Consider the following 20,315-nt stretch of genomic DNA (forward strand, 5'->3'; position numbering starts at 1 on the left):
TACATTAATGCAGTCTTTTTACAGTCATATTTAGTAGTGATAGACCCATATGTTTATTAAACAGCTTTTCAGATTTGCAACTTGTTAAAGGTTTTTTTTTTTATCTTAGACAATAGACATCTTTGTTTTAACATTCTAACAAAAAGTGCAGGGAGCTCCCAGGCTCAGCAGCATGTCTTATAAAGTTAAATGAAAACTTAAACAAATAAATATCTCCCTAAAGTTTTCTACAGTAAATAACGTTTTCCAAAATTTCAACATAACTGAAATGTTATTTTATCTTTCACTTATCTTTGTTTTAAGTTTAAACAAAAACAAAAAGTGCAGGGAGTTCCCAGGGTCAGCAGCTTCTCTTATAAAGTTAACTGAATTTTTAAATAAATAAATAATAACTTCCTGAAGTTTTATAAAGTCAATAAAACAAAGTTAAATAAAATTTGCACAGAAATGTGAATCTCAAATCAATTAGTAATCCCAAGTTGAGCAGCACCAGATTGTGGTGCAAAAAGCAGAGTTGTTCAGTGTGTGAGCACTGTGCATGCACAGCTTTCACTGCTGATTGGCTGTTGTTGTGATCTGTGTGTAACCAATCAGATGGTGCTGTGGGCGGGACAATGGCTAGGAGACAGGGTAGTGACTGCAGACAGAGAGGCGTGGCTGCATCAGAGCCAAAATAACCGCAGTTTTAAATTGATCTCTTATCGGCTGTCGGATTTAAAAAAACAGCAGATGCCGATATGCGTCAAAATGAAGAATATCGGTGCCGATGATCGGCCGAGGCCGATAATCAGTCTATCCCTAATATTTAGTTATACATGTTTGACCTTTTGCTAAGCAGTACTTTAAAAATCTTTACAGTGAGCTTTAGTTAAACACCTAGTCGCAGTGGTGTCTGAGGAAATTACACTCATACTTCAACAATACTAATAACTCAACATTTTATAGAGCCCTGCAACAAAATTAAAAACTCTAACAACACCTAAGTGGACCAGTGTGGAGAAATGACTATTTATAGCTATCAAGTGATGTGTCTGTTCCTTTATTACTTTATTCCTTTATCCAGTGTTTCTTCTAGTTTGGTGTTCCATTTTTATGTTTTGAATGCAACATTGTGTAGCTGTCTGAGAGCAGTATCCAGGTACCAGCAGGCTAGTAGTGATGCAAGTAAGCAGGCGTGACAATGGCCAAAATAAGCATCCATACTAGCCAATTAAACATGAATCAAACCAGGGCTTAATTTCCCCCATCTCAGCCAACCTTAAACATGAATAGAAAAGGAAAAGCACAAGAGCTTGTCTTTTATCCATTCCAAAGATTGCCAAAGATGTGAAAATCTTAACCTGGACAATAAAAAGCAAAAAAGCTGATTGTAGAAATTGTCCTCTTGTAAAAACTGCCCTCATAAATTGTCTGTGCAAGTAGCTTATGTTTTATTATTAGATGAGCTCTAGCAACTGCAGTAATTATGATGAGAGTAAAGGGGAAAGCTGGGTGACGTCATATGAAGAGCAGCACAGTCTGCATCAGGAGGAGGTTTGGGTAGATGGATGGCTCAACAAAGCACACAACTTTGATACAGAATCCCACTGTTCATTCCCTGTGTGAAACTAATAATAATAATAATATCTTTAATTTATATAGCGCCTTTCATGAGAACCAAGGACACAATAGTCAACATGGTTTCTTTTGTCTCATCTTTTACAGTTCCACAAAGAGGTACTAATCTCAACCAAAACCTCCTAAAACTAAACTAGTCATTTTTGTGTTTAAACCTGAACAAACCATGGCTGTTTCCTAAACTAAACTGCATGTTTCTTATTGTTACCATGATGATGGAGGCCACCGGTGCTCTCCTTTGGGTCATATACAGGGACATGTGACTTATACACTGACAGCATAATGATGATATTGTGGCTGATCTGTGTATGGTCATTTGGTTGGATGGCTTTTTAACCTGAACAGTGCTATTTCATCAACTGCAGTAAGTCTGATCATGAAGTAACAGGAAGTAATCAACAAACTACAATTGCCTCAAACTTGAACTTCAGAATAAGGCTGCTGGAGTACAGGTACTTATTTACTTACTACCACTGGCTACTATGGTGGCAAACTGGCAAAGACAGTGAGTTAGAAAAGCAAGTACAGAAACTGAAAATACAATCTTGGTCAACAAGTACGCAAGACTCGTCGGCACATTTTCATAAATTTGTTTAATCTATTTTGTACAAAGTTGGATTGTATTGACTGACAGCAGACCTGCTGTAGCAGTGGTTAGTCAAAGCTCCGTTTAACAATCAATAAATTAACTGACTGCAGAGTATCCATGGCAAATAGAAACACAGCAAAGTTTACTTTTATTGGTAAACATGTCAACAGGACTAACCACCAAATCTTTTACCATTTCTTTTAGCGTATGTGTTGAAAGCAACAGAGTATGGTTCACACTGACATACATTACATTCAAGTCTCTGCAAAAACATTCAGGTCACAAATAAACTTGGTTTGCCCAGTCTATCACACAAAATGTGACGCCTGGATTTTTCCTTCCTTGTATGTCTTCCTCACGATCTTAGTCTGATGAGCTGTGGAGCAAGAGGCAAGTAAAGGGAATGAGGACACATGTAAAAGAGAAATGAGATGCACCCAGGACCTCTCACACAGTTTGAAATGTGTTCAAGAAATTCTACATACAAGGGATTTGTGTGTCAAAGCAGTCTAAGGTTTAGGCCAAATGTCTGAAATGGTGTAGCCCACAATAAAAAGTAGATCTATCGGGAAGCTGTTTGTTTAAATATGTCCTCTATATCTTCTTATCTGGAAAATGTACAGAGTTTTTCACCAAAAATCTTTGTTTTTATAACTGTCATGTGACATAAAAAAAATAATTAGGATTGGGACTTCAACAAAACCCATCCATTTAATTTATTAACAGTCCTACTTGCCGATTTTCTGAAAGAAATGCAAAACTGAAGTAAGAAAACCAGACATACAATAAAGTTATTTACAAAATGTTAGCACTGTGAGTTTCTCTATGAGATTTCTGGAGATAACAGGTTACATGCAAATTGGCTTAAAAGACAGCTGCATTTAACAACTAACATAACATACAGTCAACATAACATACACCAACCTATATAATAGATACTAACTTGCAACCTTATGAAATTCCACTGGGGTAAAAATATAAAATGTAGGCCTACTCTATATAATTCAGAGTAACTGGCCTGTCAATCATGACTTGCATGTTCTCATATGCACCCATGGATGGTATGACAACAAATATGAAATAGGGCTTCTTTAGCAGGAAGGATATATTTGGTAAATACAAACACTGAACTTTATAGAGGGAACATAAAAGCAAAATGCTGATTTTCAGTCCACCATTTGACAAACTGATGGAAAGCTAGACAAAAGTTCAATTACATTTTAAAATCAGGCAAAATTAGATTACACAGATTTGGCAAAAAGAAAGATGCACATTTGTAATGCAGCTAGAAAAAATGTTAGGATGTAAGTGAAGAACTGTGTCAAAATGATACTTTGCTCACCAAGTACACATTTGCTGCTTGCCTGCACATAATATTTTGGCAATTTGCACAGTGACAGAAAAATGAAGGAAAAGGACAAATATTAGCAAGAGAGATTCTCATGAAAATGACATCATCAAATCTACTTTTGTAACAAAATCAAAATAATCTCATCACAAAATAGCATTATGCTAATACTTCAGCTTTGATATTTATCACAGATATTAAACATTTCAAAACAAGGGTACTTTGAGTCATAACCTGTCCTGGTATACCAGTAATGACACTTCCAACAGTCAAATTCTTTTCTTCTTACTTTAAAGCCACAATTTGTGGAATTCTAAAATTTATGCACCCATGACACTGACGTCAATTCTAACCCAGTAAGCCTTGCAATTGTATCCATCTTGGATGATTCTGCACCTCACGGTTTACATTTAGTGCAAATGCTCAGTGCCAATTCACAAAGTATTTCTTGAGCCATAGCCATACCATAATTGCCATGCTCAGAGACTATAGAAAGCAAGAATATGAAGGATGCTGCCATGTAGTCTAGGATTTTACAGGATTGTCCAATACTGACACAGACCGTTTCGTTGATAATACAGCTCCTGTAATCTTAGGTGGGATGGGACTGCATGAGGCTATCATGTCAACGTGAACCAGAATCTATCTCCAACACAGTGCTGAATCCATGTGATGAAAATGTTGGGCTGCTCTGGGGGCCAGAACTAGAAATGTGTGCCTTGTAAAGTTAATGAAGCGGCCAATAAATGTATTTTACGACTCCATTAAATGACAACTATGATCAGTAATACTGTCATGTCACCTGTTGATAGACCTTATCCACCATGGATAACAAAGAGAAATGAATATAAATTCCCATTTTGGTTGATTAGCATCTCAGGCTGCACTGTATAAGTGGTGTGCCACTAGAGAAACATCAGTGTTCAAGATCTACACAATAAATCATAGAGGACATGCAGTATACCTTAGTATTATGTTGGTCCTCACAGTGCTTTTTGTTTCTGTTTCAAATCCTTAATATGAGTTCCTAGTTGAGTTTGCAAATGCCTGTTGAGATGCCACCCCCCTGACAGAGAAGGATGTCACCGAGGACACCTGTCCTTTTATTCCTTTTTTTTTTTTTTTTACTTCAGGCATCATATACCCACTGCTGAGGGTTTGATGTGAGTTCAACTATACCTGGGTGAAATATCTTGAGCTTGACAAAAACATGACTGGTGAATGATTTGAATTTGTTCTGGCATCCTACTATCTGCACATCTGAGATGATTTTACACATTGTGAATTTCAGTTGGTTGTTGGTTTGTTAGAGTGTCATTTGAAATTTAGTGAACATGAGTGACAGGGTGAGTGAGCAGAGGTCCAGCGGTACAGGGTAAATGAAACAGGTGTTATTTACAAATCCAAAACACCAGTGAATATCTCTGTTGTGTTTCACTGGATACAATTCAACACATTTTAAATATTGGCAGTGACTGGACAATTGAATTATCTAATTATGCCAGAATCACAGCTGCTGGTAATGACCCACGTGAGATTTTGTTGAAAGAAACAAAGACACAATAATGTTGACAGTGACCAAATATGAGCCACAAAAAAGGCTCTGATAGATTAATCTTTACAGAAAAGAAAACTCTGCAAAGTAAGAGTAAGCAGACAGAAACAGACAAACAAATTAAGTCAACTGTGGTCTGCACCTTTCTATAACATACAGAACACTCTCTCATTGGGTTAATCCAATTAATCTGTAATGTACCTGAAAAACCTGGAAAAAAGATGAACATGTTTGACAATAAAGTACAACTCCCACTGGGAGTAACTTGTCAGCGTTAAGCATGTTTCCTGTATTGAAAATAACTCCACTTTTGACCAGGAGTAAAGAGTGTCATTAGAGTTAACAAATATGTTTCAATGAGCTAACATACTGAAACAAGAAATTAGTTAAAGTCAATGCACATACAAGATCAGCATTCTCCTCCTTGAAGAAAATGAACAGCTTAAGGTTCAAAATAATGCCAACCTGTATGCATCGCCTACTTCTTTTTGCTAACATAGTTCCCAATCACTTCGCATGCTACGCTTAGGGGTGCCAAGTAGATATCCTATGAACTTAGCTCTCAAGGAATCAGTGGGGTGGCTGCAAGTCCTTAGTTCCTTTCAGACACACACTTAGGCACCTCAAATGACACAACCACATCTCACTCTATTCCCTGCGGGGGAGGCACAGCAATGTTCCTCCTGTACGCTACCACTTTGAGAGTGTGTCTAAGATACAGAGTCTTTGCTACCTCCTGGTGGGCTGCCGCCACCTGTGACCAAATTACAGAGCAGTTTGCGTCGACCAGCCTGATAGTCCTCCTCATCAACGTTGACCAGCAGTTTTATAGCCTCGTGGCCCACAGCCTGTTTTAGGGAATCTGTGATAAAGACCCCTTTAAGTGCCTCTAGCAATGATCCATTGATGTAGTCCCTCCAGAAAGCATCCAAGTACGTGAGCTCGGAGAACTTGATGTCACAGATGATGGAGCCCAAGTCTCGGGATTTGAGGATAGTGTTGGCCTGGTTGAAGCGCTCAAACTGTCGCTCCACTGCCTCTTGTTTGTTGGAGAACACGTTACCCTGAAGCGCAGACTCATGCTGGCAGTATTCAGCGCGAACCCGGAGGCGAATATCTGTGAGACGAGAGTACAACCAGGGTTAACTGAGAGTGAATACTACAGCTGGAACAAATTAACAAACAAATAACACCAACAGTTTACATTTAAAATGTTAAGACCTCTCAACACTCCAGTCGTAGTGGAGTAATGGCCAACAGCCAGCATGACCTTAGAAAACTGCCTGGCAAATGAACTGGCCTGATATCCAGGATAGCCAGGATATCCTCAAAATGAGCTAGTTTGTGCAACCTGTTGTGCATCTATGTCTCAGGGCAAAAGTGTGTATAATTGCTCCTAATGGTCATATTCAAAGGCAGAGCAAAGTTCCTGCCTTCAGGCAGTTGCAATGAATCAAGGGCATAATAGCACACACCTTCAAACCACCTCAACACATAATGTTGCCATAGTTAATACAAAAAGTGATTTAAGTAGTTGATTGAATAATAAAATAAAAAAATAAAATTCATCTGTCTTCAATAATCTCTTGAAGACTCGTCTCTTCTCAGAGCTAACATGGTGAAATAGCATGCTCTTCTTTATCTCCTTGCACTTTGCCATACAGATTTAGGACTTAGTATTCACTTCAAGGTCTCCTACTGCACTGAAGCATTTGTATTGTTGCTCACTTGTAAATCCCTTTGGATACAAGTGTGTGCTAAATGAGTTCGTGTAAATGTAATACAGACAAATGGCTGGCCTGCACTAATTTTCTTGTTATATACGCTTTCAAACTAGATAAAAACAATGTTCCTTTTCTATGTCAGGCTTCTATTTACCACATGTTTGCTTCTCTCTGCAGTCAGCTGAGGAATGACTTCTCTTCCGTTTGCGGTTTGGTACAGGAGGAGCTGGCTTTGTTCGGGGAGGGCCAACATGGGGTCCTGACGGGGAGCAGCAAATGACTGGCTGAGGACCTAGACAGTGACATAAGTTAAGACATTTATCAACCTTCTGTGGAAAAAGAAAAAAGAACTTGAACACAAATCAGAGTTTACATTAGACTTTTTTAACAGCCACTATGCCCATTAATACTATGACCAAACATATTTTTAATTGGCCATATAATAGTCTACATCAACAACAACAAAAACCCAAACATTGAGACCAAACAAAATCATTTTTATTAAAAGCAGTGGGCACAACTGAACTTCTCTTTGCAAACTTTGCAACCTAAACATAGCCTTTAGGCTTCAACAGTATAATAAAACAAACTGCTTTGCTATTGCTGATTAAATAAAACATTAGCAAACAGATAATGAACTAACATTCACTGCGTTTGTACAAATTTGCACTTTCAGAATCAGGTTTTTTTTTTGAGATTTAAATAAATCTGTTAACGCAGAAAAATGTTGGCATGTTGCTTTTTTAACATGTAGACTTTAAGATGTGGGATAAGCGCATCTTTTCTGGATTTGATCGAGTTTTAACAGTGCTGTTTTATGACACTTTGAAGTTGCTGATGTGAGGTCACAGCACCAACTCTGCTGTGCAAGTGCAGAGGATTTCAAATTGACTGACCCTGTGGTAAAGTAATTTGTTCTAAAATGTGTTGAACACTTCCATTCCATTCCATTCACCTTTTCATGTCTTAACCATTTGAGCTTTTCCTTTGGCTGTTTTGTAGCAGCTTCAGTCTCAGGTGCAGTACTTGCACCACTGCTTTTGTAAAAAAAACTGGCAGAGGAATGTCTGCTTTGACATGTCCCAGATTTGTGCTACCTGACAATGCATATCACCTTTCTTACCAAGGCCCTTTCACTGCGAGACCTTACATAGACAGGTGTATGCCATTCCAGATCATCCATCCATCCATTATCTATACTGCTTATCTGTAAGGGTCGCAAACAGGCTGGAGCCTATCCCAGCTGACATTGGGTTAGAGGCGGGGTACACCCTGGACAGCTCACCAATCATTCCAGATGTCAAATCAATTTCATTTATCACAGGTGGACACCAATCAAGGTGCAGGAACAGCTAAATTTGAAGTGTGATAGAAAAGGGTCTGAATGTCAATGTGATATTTCAGTTTTTCCCTTTTTAATAATTTTGCAAATATTTTTATAAAATATGTTTTCGCTTTGTCATTATGTGGTATTGAGTGTCAATTAATGATGTACATATATACATATATTTTTTTAGTATAAAGCTGCAACATAACAATAATGTGAAAATAGCACAGGGGTCTAAGTACTTTCTGAATGCACTGTAAATGCAGTCCATTTACTCTTCTATTATATGACCAAACACACACAACCAAACAGCAGAGGCAAAACCAAACTTTTGAATAAGTTTATATTCAAGTTGTCTTAGCAACATATTTAATAAGTCACACAATATTTTACTATTTAATATCCTATTAATTAATAAGGCATATTTTTCACTGAGAATTTTTTCCATTGAACGGATAACAACACAATACTGGCCAAAAGCCAGCATATGTCAGCTAATTCTGAGACACACACACACACACACACACACACACACACACACACACACACACACACACACACACAATCACCAACCTGTTCTTCTATGGGGCACAGTGTCCTTGCTCTGCACTGTTCCTCTTGGTGAAATGTAGCGCACTGATGTCTCCTCCAGGTACTTGTCAACAGGATCTGGGCAAACTGAAAACAACAGTTGATTTCAGATGTTATTTTCAATTGCAATGCCAATCATTCCAATCATTGCACAGATTGCAGAGGCAATGCATCAACAGTCAGTTTTTGTGAACTGCCACACTGTAAAAAAATGTCTGTGAAATTAACAGTCAAGTTCTGTAAAATCAAGACATAAAAATCCTGTAATTAGAAAAACAATGACAGATTGTATATTTTACAGTAATATTTAGTAAAATATCGAACCAAACACAACTGTTAATGTTAAAGTAAGAATATGTTGAAAGAAGAATATTTCTTCTTTCTTAGAATTTAGTCTAGAATTTACGAATAACTGTAGTTTAAACACATACAAACTAACACAGTCACAACACACAAAATACAAAAGGCAATACAATAGAGTTGAACTGACAACATAGCAGTGTTAAAATAATGTTTTTTGTCAAATAGATTTACTGAAAGAAACAATCTTACATTTTTACAAATTCATATATTATACTTTACAGATAAGAAAAGGTACAAACACTGTAAAATTATGTTAATATGAAAGGTTTAAAATAGGTGATATGATAACCATTTTATACAATGAATCATGCAGTTTGTTGAAAATAACTTCTGGGTAGAAAACCACTCCTTCAAGTGCAATTTTAGTAGTGGAGTGGAGCAAACAGGTTGTCTAAGGGAGGAGGTGGGGACACAAGCTAATCAGTATATAGAATCGGTACAGAACATAAAACAATCCCACCAGAACTGTCAGATTGGTCGGCCCACCACATTTAACTGAATAGTTTGTATAGCTTTGAAAGTTACAACTGAAAATAACACTAGACATTTACCTAATCATAAAATCATGAGACCCGGAATTCAGGAAAATTAAAAGCAAAAACTTGAAAAATGTTCACATGAATTGCAAATTCGCAATCGTGTCTAATGCTGATGTGTGAAAAGTCATGAAATCTAATCTTCTCATTCATGTACATAGACATGAACTTTCTACTTTTTTGTGACACTCAGCACAACTTAAATTAATGCTTTTCAACTCCAGAGAAGACGGTGGTTGTAATGCACTTAGTACGCTGGCTAAGGTTAGAAAAGGTTGATGTTAAAATTTTTTCATGTTTGCCAGCCTGGTCTCCCACCTTGTTTAGGCCACGACATATCTGAGGGTGTCTCATCATATGATGTTGCGCCAAAAAGAAATGGTTTACATATTCATTTTCAAGCAGTTCAAGTACAAAGGATTTGATGCTGTCACAAAGCCATGTGCTGTCAACTCTGGTAGGTCCCAGCATTTGAGTCAAGCCATCCAGAAGTGGAATTTAATATATTACTGATTTGACTTGTGTGAAAAATATTTTGTTGTCCCAGGTGAGCCATCTTGACATTGTAACCCAAGAATATTTAGAATCAAAAATGTGTTAATTTCCCCTTTAATTTTGAAATTTGGGCTCTTGATCGGCGTATGGACGATGTGTTTCTGAAAGTAAACACAGCTACTTCAAGACATGTGCTAGGCATTTTAAAAACTTCACTCCCACAACACAATGGTAGTGTTTCCACAGACATATAGTATAAAAGGTACATCGTATAAAAAGGGCATTTCCTTGTGTAAAAAAATGATTAGTCCATGGAGTTTGGAGAACTCATTATTTTAATTTGAAGTGATGCAGCGGTGTATTTTGTGATGCACACACATAAAGCTGACTATCATTTTTAATATTAACTGTACTCAGTGACAAAACGGAGTACAGGGTTGCACTGTCTTGTCAACTTGGTACATTTTTATCTGTTACCATCATACATTGTTACCAAGTCATTCTGCTGTCACTGTGTGTTGTCAACATAAACATGATCTTGGCCACTGTGCCGAAGAAACTATACAAAAAATACACAAGTAGTAAAAGACAAAATACTATTTGAGAAATATGACAGTGATGGCAGTTTTTCCCTTTTAGATGTACAGAATTAAAAAGTGTAAATCCTCACTCCTATTATATATTCAAGCTGAAACAGTATGTTGTCAAGTAATCATGATCTTTGTCACTGGTGGAGAAACCATACTAAAAATGTACATGTATGAATAGTAAACATGATAAAATACTAGTTGAGAAATATTGTTTTTTTCCTTTAGAAGTCCAGAAATAAAGTGTAAAACCTTACTCAATTATATTCAAAGTAGGGGCTCCAATTATCTACACCGTTATTTGGCTAAATAACTCATCATTTCTATAATCTGGAAAACTGATGTCATTCTTTAACATGTCTACACACCACCATCAGTGAGGTCTTGCCTGACTTTCAAGAGATGACAAAAGATATTCCAGAAAAGCATATAAAATCCCTTGGGGTTGAGACATATGATGATTTTCAGTTTTTCAGATTCTCAGCACTGTGTGAGCAAGAGCAGAAAGTTCCTATTGCCTGTAACAAAGTTTAAATTGATGAAGAGGGAGCTGAGTGGTTGCTCTGAAAACGTCAGAGACGATGCTGCTGCTGCTGTCCTACTTTGATGAGAAGGAAGATGCAATGTTCAGTTATGTGGAGGACATATACCTGGCAGGAGAAGTACAGACTGACTCTTGTCATTGTTATGTGTAAGAAGTTAACATTTTTCTCTTGGTCTTTCTTTCATTCTCACCTTTGTTTTTCTCTTTCTTTCTTTTCTGTCTACTTGGACACAAATTAATGTTGCACAATGTTTTGTGACTGTAAGCTCTTGAGGTTAGTTAAAGATTAGAACATGTAAAGTTTACATTTTAAAACTGCAGGAATTCACAGAAAATACCTTGTAAACTTGTAGATTCCAAAGCCTCTTTCAGCTAATTTAACAGAATTCGTTTCTACCAATTCTTTCAGTAAAATTTACATTGCTTATTGTACATTGAATCCTAGTAAAATCAGTTGTACTGTTTATTTTACAGAATTATTTTGGCAACCACAGCTGCCTGTTTTTTCCTTTTTTGTCTTTTACGTTTTTTTTTACAATGCAGGGTTGACATATGAGCAATTTTTGATTGTTGCATATAACAGAGACATACTTTATAGTCTCTATGGAACTTTTCAGTGTACACAACCTATTTTGAATAAAGCACTTGCTCCGATCACTTTCCAGATGCTTAAAAATTCAGCCTTTTCAATTCAAGCTCCTGTGCAATTGGAGGCAGGACATGCCTCCAATCGCTGCACAGTCTCAGGCTCCTTCAGTTTATTATTTGTGTTACTCAGCTCTTTCTCTGAATGTCCAGAATATAGACACTGTCCATCAGTCTCATGCAGTCCTCCAGTACCTGCCACACCCAATCTCTCAAGTTGCTGCCTCCTGCTCTCCATACTTAATTCTTGATGATCCAAGACATTTTGCGCTGCTTAAGATGGCCCTGTCCAATCTTCAGCCCCATCACAAAAGTGACCAGTTCAAATATCAGGTGTTAATGAACTGCTTGAAGCTCGACACTGCTTGTTCTTTTCCACAGATGTCAGCCACAACATTAAAACCACAGACAGGTGAAGTGAGTAAAATTAATCATTTTGTTACAATACAATGTTTTGCTGGGAAACCATGGTTCCTGACATTCATTTAGATGTTGCTTTGGCACAACTCACCCACCTAAATAGTGCTGTAGACCAAGCACAGCCCCCAAGGCAACAACACTCACAAGGGCAGGGGCCTCCCCCAGCAGGACAGTGCTCCCACCACACCACAGAAACTGCTCAGAAATGTTTCGAGGAACACAAAGGTGTTGACCTGGCCTCCAAACTCCCCAGATCCCAAGCCGACCCAGCATCTGTGGGCCGCACTGGAACAAGCCACATTCATGGAGCCCTCACCCCGCAACCCACAAGACCCAAAAGATCCACTGCCAATATCCCAGTGCCAGACACCACCTGACACCCTCAGAGGTCCAACATCCGTGCCCTGACGGGTTGGAGATGTTTTGGCGACACAAGGTGGACCTACACAATATTAGGCAGGCCCCACAGATGTTGGATCAAATTCTTACTTCCTTATTTATTTTTGTTAATTTGATTACTGCAAAAAAATTCAGGAACAACTATTTACATGAATATGTGGTGTATCCTTGCAATCGTTAAAACTTAGAGTTCAGTACAAATTTCAACCCAGTCCAGTGAAAAATAAGTAGTTAGTGATACTTAGAACACACATACAAAGAACAGCTAAAATGAAAACATTAGCTGCTGGAGTCAAACCCCAAAAAGTCATAACTAAAAAAGTATTTGTAGAGCAATAATATTTTTGCAAGATCCCATGAATTTCATAGAAGTTTTTATATTAATTTTTTCAAGAAAATCCATGACATTAACTGGGAGGTTCTTACTACTGGGAGACTTACATAATATGTCATTTTAGGTTCTGTGGATATGTGTTTATTCTGGGTGGCAATGCCAGAAAACAATTCTCAAGTACTTTTTACTATACACTGCTATGTGAAAATGTGGTTTGCATAAATAAGCTGGCCTTAATTGAATGCAACTAGTTAGAGACAGCTCTGGCCAAGGAAACAGATGAGGAATGTCTTCTTCATTTCGAATTCATATGTTGCAAAGAAATCCAAAAAATGTAGACTGCGCATTAGTAACAGTAAGACATTAAAACCCAACTGTCAACTATTAAATATGTAAATAACGGCTGGTGTGAACATAGTGATGACAATGCTTTACTCACCGGCCTGTCGTTTCCTGAGTGTGACATAAGGCAAAAGGTCGTGGCGGGTGATAATCCTTAGAAGCTGGAGAACATGCCGGAAATTGGTCTCATCGCAGCGACCCTGGCGCTCTAAAGCCAGCAGAAAATCCCTTCCACTCCTGATGCCACCCCGCTCATACTCGTCAATCACATCAACAAACAGAAATGACAGTACTCTGACATCCCGATGTGTTAGCTGGGCTCCAACTATGTCAAACATGCGGTGGAGTGAGTACAGCCCATGGGAGTTGTCCACTGCTTCCTCTGGCCAAGGTTCAAAACCCCCATCTCTTCTGGATAGGCTGGAATTGGTACAGGAGGCAGAAACATTCCTGTTGGTCACCTCCCCGCTAGCTGCTGACACACCGGAGCAGCCCGGCCTACCTGTCAGTGCTCTGTGTTCCAGAGGCCCGGCAGTTGCGCTGCTAGAGTGCAGCTGATTGGCCTGAATGTGAGGCCGGGCCTGCTGAGCAGAGGAGTTCTGGGCAAGCTGGGGAGGAATAACAGCATTGGGGAGCTGAGGTTGCTGTGATGTCATCTCAGGACCCGATGATGAAAAGGGATGCTCGAATCCCTGCAATTCCTGCTGTCCTTCTCTGCGCCAACTGATGAGCTAAACATGGAGAGTGAGGGATCACATAAATACAATCATTTTGGACCAAACACATGCAGGGTTTCTCACAGGTCACTGCAGTGAAGGCAGCCTCCTCTAATATCAGAAATCATAATTACAGTTTCAGCTTCAGCAGAACACAACAAAGGTCACATATTCAATGAGAGAAGCAAATGTTTGGATTGGGCAATGTCACCATATATAGCATGATTATTTAGCAAACCAGCATATGTTTTCCCATGTCTTGTTGTTGTGGGTGTATTAGATCATCGTGGTCAATGAGCAGGACTGTTCCATGGAAATGTGAGATTTTAAGATGATGTTTGCATAAATATGATGAAGTACTTCACCAGCTATTTAAGTAGCTGGGTAAGCCAAAAACAGCTTTATCAGTCTAATGCAAATATATGTAATATTTGCAGAACTTTTTAACTTTTCTTTTGTTTGACTGCAACCCTGATTCTGTGGTCAAAAATAAATTGAGGAAAATGTGACATATTTTCTATGTAATTAGACAATATTAAATTACAATTACACAATAACAATATTGACTTCATGTGATCACACATGGTAAAAATCAATTACATGACTTGAGCAGAAAATATCAGCCCTTATACTGAACTCTATGACCTTAAACCTTGGTTATACCAGGTCTGCAGTAGGTATACATTTAACTTCAGATAAGGTGACCTGAGCTATATCACCCACCTAAAAACAGCTTGTTTACTCATTCACTACCCTGTGTAAACAGCAGTAAATTAAGATTTTGGATGATGCACTGCATTGTGGGATTTTTAGCAGAAAGTAAAGTATGTTTCAATTTTTTCATTCCACCTCTCACTAAGAGTGTCAAAATGTATTAATTACTGATGAGTAAAATCCATTTACTTGGTTCAGTTTCACAGTCTATTACTAGCATGCTGGCTCACTGTCACAAACAATGTGGTGGCTTCTGAACAGAAGGGAGCCTTGTAAATCATACATGTACGAAAAGCCCTGAATGATGGTGAATAAAAAAAGAAAAGTTGATAATAATGCCATATTTTACTGGTTGAAAAGTGTTTGCACTGTTTTTGCACAATTTTTCACCAAATCAGGGGAGAGAAATGTTACCGAAGAGCACCAAAGAATGACAGAAATAGAATTTGTTCATTTTGTAAATGTCACACCTATTGTTATTAGGTAAATATTTCACAATTCAGTGATAAACACAAGAGCCTAACACTCTAGATCAATGCTATTAGGCCGTCACGACTATACTTACCGTGACGCCAGCTAAGGCTAGTTTTACGAACAAAAACAGTATCTTTGGAATAACATTGTTCTCACTTAAATGACAAACAGGAGACTGTCTCTACTGTAGACCATACAAACAAATACAGTCTCTATAAACAACCAGCTGTTTTGCAAGATGGATAATGAGCTAGCAACTAGCTTGGCACCTAACGGAAGTTAGCTAGCAAGCTAACAACCGTTGTCTGGAAATTCAAAACAGATGCAAGATGATGCTGGTGTGGGCTGGTCACACACAACAGAGACGAGAAACGGGTCTCTGGTCGGTGTTATGCTATTTGCGACAAAATGGCCAGGAATTTGCTACGGTCCCGTAAATCTGCGCACAATACACCTATCCCCATGATCTGCGTCTTAAGACTGTTGTGACTGATACTCGCTAGCTTCAGTCCACGTTAACGTTATCCAAGCTAACTTACACAAGGCCGAGTAAAGTGAACAATCAAAACAAGACACGTGTCATCATCTAATGAGAGGTTTACATTACCTTCTGCCTTTCGGATATTCCTCACGAGCCCGTCACTAACAAAGTTCGGTAGGCCGCTAACGCTAAGTTATCTTCCCAGTGTCTAATATAACAGGACAGAAAACACGGTTACGTTTAAGTGATTTGGAGGACTAAACGATCAACGTTCAACGCGTGTGCCTCCAGTGTTGATGCGTGGCACGGCCTCTTACAGGCCAAAAAGAAGAGTTTGTTTAATGGTTGTGGTCCACAGACAGTCACCATGGGAAAATTAAGAAGACAATTCTCGTTCTTCAGCTAAAATGAAAGACCTTCCAGTTTACGGTAAAATTCAGTTCCGGGTCACTCCTGTTACCTCTTGCAGAGAGGAGGGATCAGTACGGTATATATACCCCCTACACACAAAACCTTACACAAGAGTGAGCCATAGTGATACCACATACGTTAACTGAGAAGTCCGCAAACCCCAAAAATGCAACAACTATCTAAAAACTAACAAGAGTGGAAACACAAACATTACGGGAAACGCGTTACAACCCAGGACACATAAAAATATGGGAAACACACGAATTGCTACACCGGAAGAGCTCCGGAACGCTAGGGGGACTGAAAGGTTCGATTTGGATAAGCGGCAGCAACTTCTTCCATGCTTCTTCTTCTTCCTCGAGTTTTACAGCTTAATGGTGCATACCGCCATCTACTGGACTGCAGTTTGTGACATAACGTCTCTACGAGGAGTCTGTAGGGTTTGTAGGTCAACTTCGTCTGACTTGACAGTGAACATGAGCTGTCGGTGGCTGTTGGGCGACATTACAATACCGCAGTGAAAGACGGACATGTCCAGGGCACTTCCCGCAGCGTTACCAAGCTCACGACACGCATCGATTAGTCTCACTTTTACCTGAGAGGACATGAGTTTTTAATGAATCTTTCTAAATCATAATCTTGAGGAGTGTGATGATGATGCGTGTTTGTCTTACAGTGAAACAGTCCTCTGGAGTCTCGGACTTCCCGGAGTCCGTGGTAGTGAGACAGGTTGTTGTCATGCAGGCAGTTTGCTGCAACACCAACACAAAGATTATTGAAATAAAACAAGACTGGGTCAGAGACTCTCGATGAAGACCACCAGTGGAAGTGGCATGTTAAAATTAACGGGATGAAGCTTCGATCAGTTTTCTATTACATGCTTTGCATATTAAACTAAGTAGAAGGAAGCCAAGGAAGTTGAGCCTGACTCCAGGATTTTCGAAGCAAATCCGTAGTGTTTTACAAAAAGTTGCTATGTTTTTTTTTTAAGTGTTTAAGTTTCATATTTTGTCTTTTGTTTAATATTTCGTGTCTTTCTTTCCAAACCAACACAGGGCTTTAATATATTTTCACAGACTAAGATAATAGCCAGAGTATTTTTTTTTTTTTTTTGTCACAGTGAAGCCCAGAGATTGTCTACCTCAAGGACTCTTTCACTACTTTTATTTTAGTCTTTGAGTTCATGTATTTATCCACATCACAAAACTGAGTGTTCAGAATGGATTAATTTTTTTTAGTTGAAGTTGTGTAGAAGAGGGGTTCATATTCGCTGGAGTATTTTTTCATTTTCAAAAGTAAGTGAAATGATTTGTCTTGTCTTTTGATTTTAGCCAGATGCCCTCCATCTTTTATCTTGATGACAGACGCTTTCTGCTGTGATTTCAGATTACTGTGCAGATGAGCGTTTTCAGGATTTTTCTTTCATGAAATGGTTAGAAAAGTTCACTGCACCATGAGTGGATCAGCATCATGTCTCTGATCTTACAGCTCCTAACAATAGCACTGAGATCTCTACCAAACAGTTACCATGTAACTGCAGAGGACCTGCAGGCAGGTTTAGCTGACACTGAATGGTGGTGCACCAGGCATGTAGTTTTATGTGAAAGTTTTCTTGTTCTTCCAGATCTTGTCTTGACTTCCACAGTTCCCTTTAACTACTATTCTGAGTGACATTCTTTTGCTAGTAGCTCTTTAAAGAAGAATTACACAATTTGAAGAAGTGCTTAAACCAAACTGGAAGTATATTCTTGATGTTTTATCTTTGTAGATGCAGCTTGCATTATAAACATGTATGTGTGGGCACACCATTCATCAACAGTGTTTTATTCACACAGAATGAGGCTGTTCTTCACTTTCATACAGTCCCTCACATCTATTATTTATCTAAAGGAAGTAAAACCAAAATCTAAAAATTCTCCATTACAAGTAAAAGTCCTGCATTACCAGTTTTGAATTTCTGTAGTTTGAGGGACAGTTGCCACATGAAGATTAGACCATAAGCACCTTAAGATGATCACAGACAGACTTTTAATAGGTTATCCTGTCATACAGAAGAACAGAATAAGAACAGTTATTGTAGACTAAGATAAGCTGACTACACTGATCTGATACCTGCCTGACTTCACTGCAGTTTTTTGTCTCTGCAGTTTTTTGTCTCTGCTTTTCAGGGCAAAGAAGTTCCACCTTTTTCCATCCACTTGGAAAAAGCATTGGGCAGAAGCCAACAGGTGAATCAGCTCAGTCCTCTACCTGTACGTCTGTATCAGAACAAGATGAGAAAGTTCTTATTGTTGGTTCTTTTCTGTCACATTATCACACTATGTATTAGTGTTTAGTTTAATGACACTCACATTATTATTATCGTTTTGAATGATGGAATCAGTGGGTATTCAGTAATGTAAGTCTTGGTGAAATGTGAACATTTATTAATGTTAACGCTAATAAATGATGAATTTAAATATATAATTATGTTCTATAAAATAATAATATTATTATGAATTTCTCATCTGTATTTCAGGGTTCAGGCTAACAATCAGAAACTTCCTCTCAGCAGCTCTTAACTGACCACAGCGAGTGTTTCATCATGTCAGCTACACTATGCAGATACCATGTGAGGAGTCCCACCCCACCCTTCCTGAAACTAATATACAGACATAATATTCCTTAATTTCTGTAAGTGAACAAAAACTGTTGAGTGTAATATTTATATTTATTATATTTGTCATAATATTGATTTAAGTTTTTTCAATTTGGACTAAAAGTAATCATTTTGCAGAGAATATTAAAGCATAAACACTAAGAAGTCTGGATCCCTTTCTATTTGTTACTCTGTCTTTACCACTTTTCCAATAAAGATACAGGAGGATACAGAACTCAATAAAATTACCACTGCATCAATATTTTATTCTGTTTTGTATCATAAATGTGCATCAAGCAGAACTTGTTTTTACTGAATACTGAGAAGTTAAAATCTTAAAACCACCAGAAAGTCACAAGATACACCAAAATGGTCAAGTGTGAATTCACAGATCAGATTTAAACATTTCAGGTTTCAAAGGATACACTGAAGAGGGATGCCTGTGAGGATAATCAGAGAGCTGACAGGACTGACATCTGCAGAGAACTGATGCTGCTGTTCAGCTTTTTCTGCAGATATTTGTCAGAGAGACCAAAGACAATAAGGAAGAAAAAAAGAAAGACTGCAGAACTAAAACATTTTTCCCGTGCAGCCTTTGGAAACCTCAAAAATCATGTTTATTTACCTCTGTTGTTATTCTAGCCAAACATGCATATAGTAGGTTTGACATAAACAGAAAAATTTCAGCCAACACCCCAATAAAATACTGTAGGGGAAAATATCCTCTCTGGTCTATACATAACTATACATAAATATTCTGTTTGTATATTTCTTTCAATGTGTGGTAACAGTTTTCCTGGAATCTCACAAACACTCAGCATGTAAGACTGTGTGTGTAGCTAATTTTAGAATCATTATAAAAACAAAATCACAAAAATGTATGTGTGATGTTTGCTGACAAATCAAAGTAAGACGAACATTGGGATGCAGTGACTGATGAACAGGACTGGGCATTCTTCCAGCTCTAGGAGAGGGGGAGGAAACCAGGGTGTAGGATGGGCAGTGTCTCAGCTGCTGAACCAATCAGAGGCAGGGAACCACACAACATTTGATGCCATTCTGCAAAACAAATTTAGGCCTCAACATGTTCTTGTTAATAGTATGAGGAAGAAGGAAAAAATCTATAAACAGGTTTAGTTGGAAATTCAACACAGAGACTCAGAGGAAGAAAAACAAGTGATATTGTTTGTTCTGTGTTTTCAGTCAGACATTCTCTCTTTCTCTAAACAAGATGAAGATATTTAATTGCTCTTTTTTAGTCCTGTTCCATCTTCAGCTAAAATCAGTCTACATCTACAAGAACATATAGACAGATGACAAATTAAAGGTGAAAACTTAACCACCAGGACAGTTTCACTGCTCTCTGAACCTCCACTGGAGAGATGGAATCATTCTTCCCAGATATTCCCTCATGTTTACACACATACACAACTCTTTAAAGCTGAAACTGACACTGACACACACA

The 20,315-nt window shown here is 38.2% G+C and overlaps 1 protein-coding gene across 1 annotated transcript; it reads right to left on the bottom strand.

Moving 5' to 3' along the window:
- Nucleotides 1–2,191: 2,191 nt before the first annotated feature.
- On the bottom strand, nucleotides 2,192–16,220 carry dedd (death effector domain containing). The gene is made up of 5 exons (XM_018701560.2): nucleotides 15,928–16,220; nucleotides 13,514–14,147; nucleotides 8,734–8,838; nucleotides 6,988–7,125; nucleotides 2,192–6,226 (listed from the first exon to the last, which is right to left on the bottom strand). The coding sequence occupies exons 2-5, from the start codon at nucleotides 14,070–14,072 to the stop codon at nucleotides 5,820–5,822; spliced, it is 1,209 nt and encodes a 402-aa protein (XP_018557076.1). The 5' UTR covers nucleotides 14,073–14,147; nucleotides 15,928–16,220; the 3' UTR covers nucleotides 2,192–5,819.
- Between the last annotated feature and the right edge of the window lie 4,095 nt (nucleotides 16,221–20,315).

This window comes from Lates calcarifer, linkage group LG6 (genome assembly GCF_001640805.2).
Source record: "Lates calcarifer isolate ASB-BC8 linkage group LG6, TLL_Latcal_v3, whole genome shotgun sequence".
NCBI classification, from domain to species: domain Eukaryota; kingdom Metazoa; phylum Chordata; class Actinopteri; family Centropomidae; genus Lates; species Lates calcarifer.

Bases quoted from the DNA above. Each gene is read 5' to 3' on its own strand.
- dedd (XM_018701560.2), bottom strand. From the start codon at position 14,072: ATGACATCACAGCAACCTCAGCTCCCCAATGCTGTTATTCCTCCCCAG. The intron at 7,126-8,733 runs GTTGGTGATTGT...GTCACTGTCTAG, and splicing joins TGTGCCCCATAGAAGAACAG to GTCCTCAGCCAGTCATTTGC. The intron at 6,227-6,987 runs GTAAATAGAAGC...CTCGTCTCACAG, and splicing joins CAGAGAGAAGCAAACATGTG to ATATTCGCCTCCGGGTTCGC.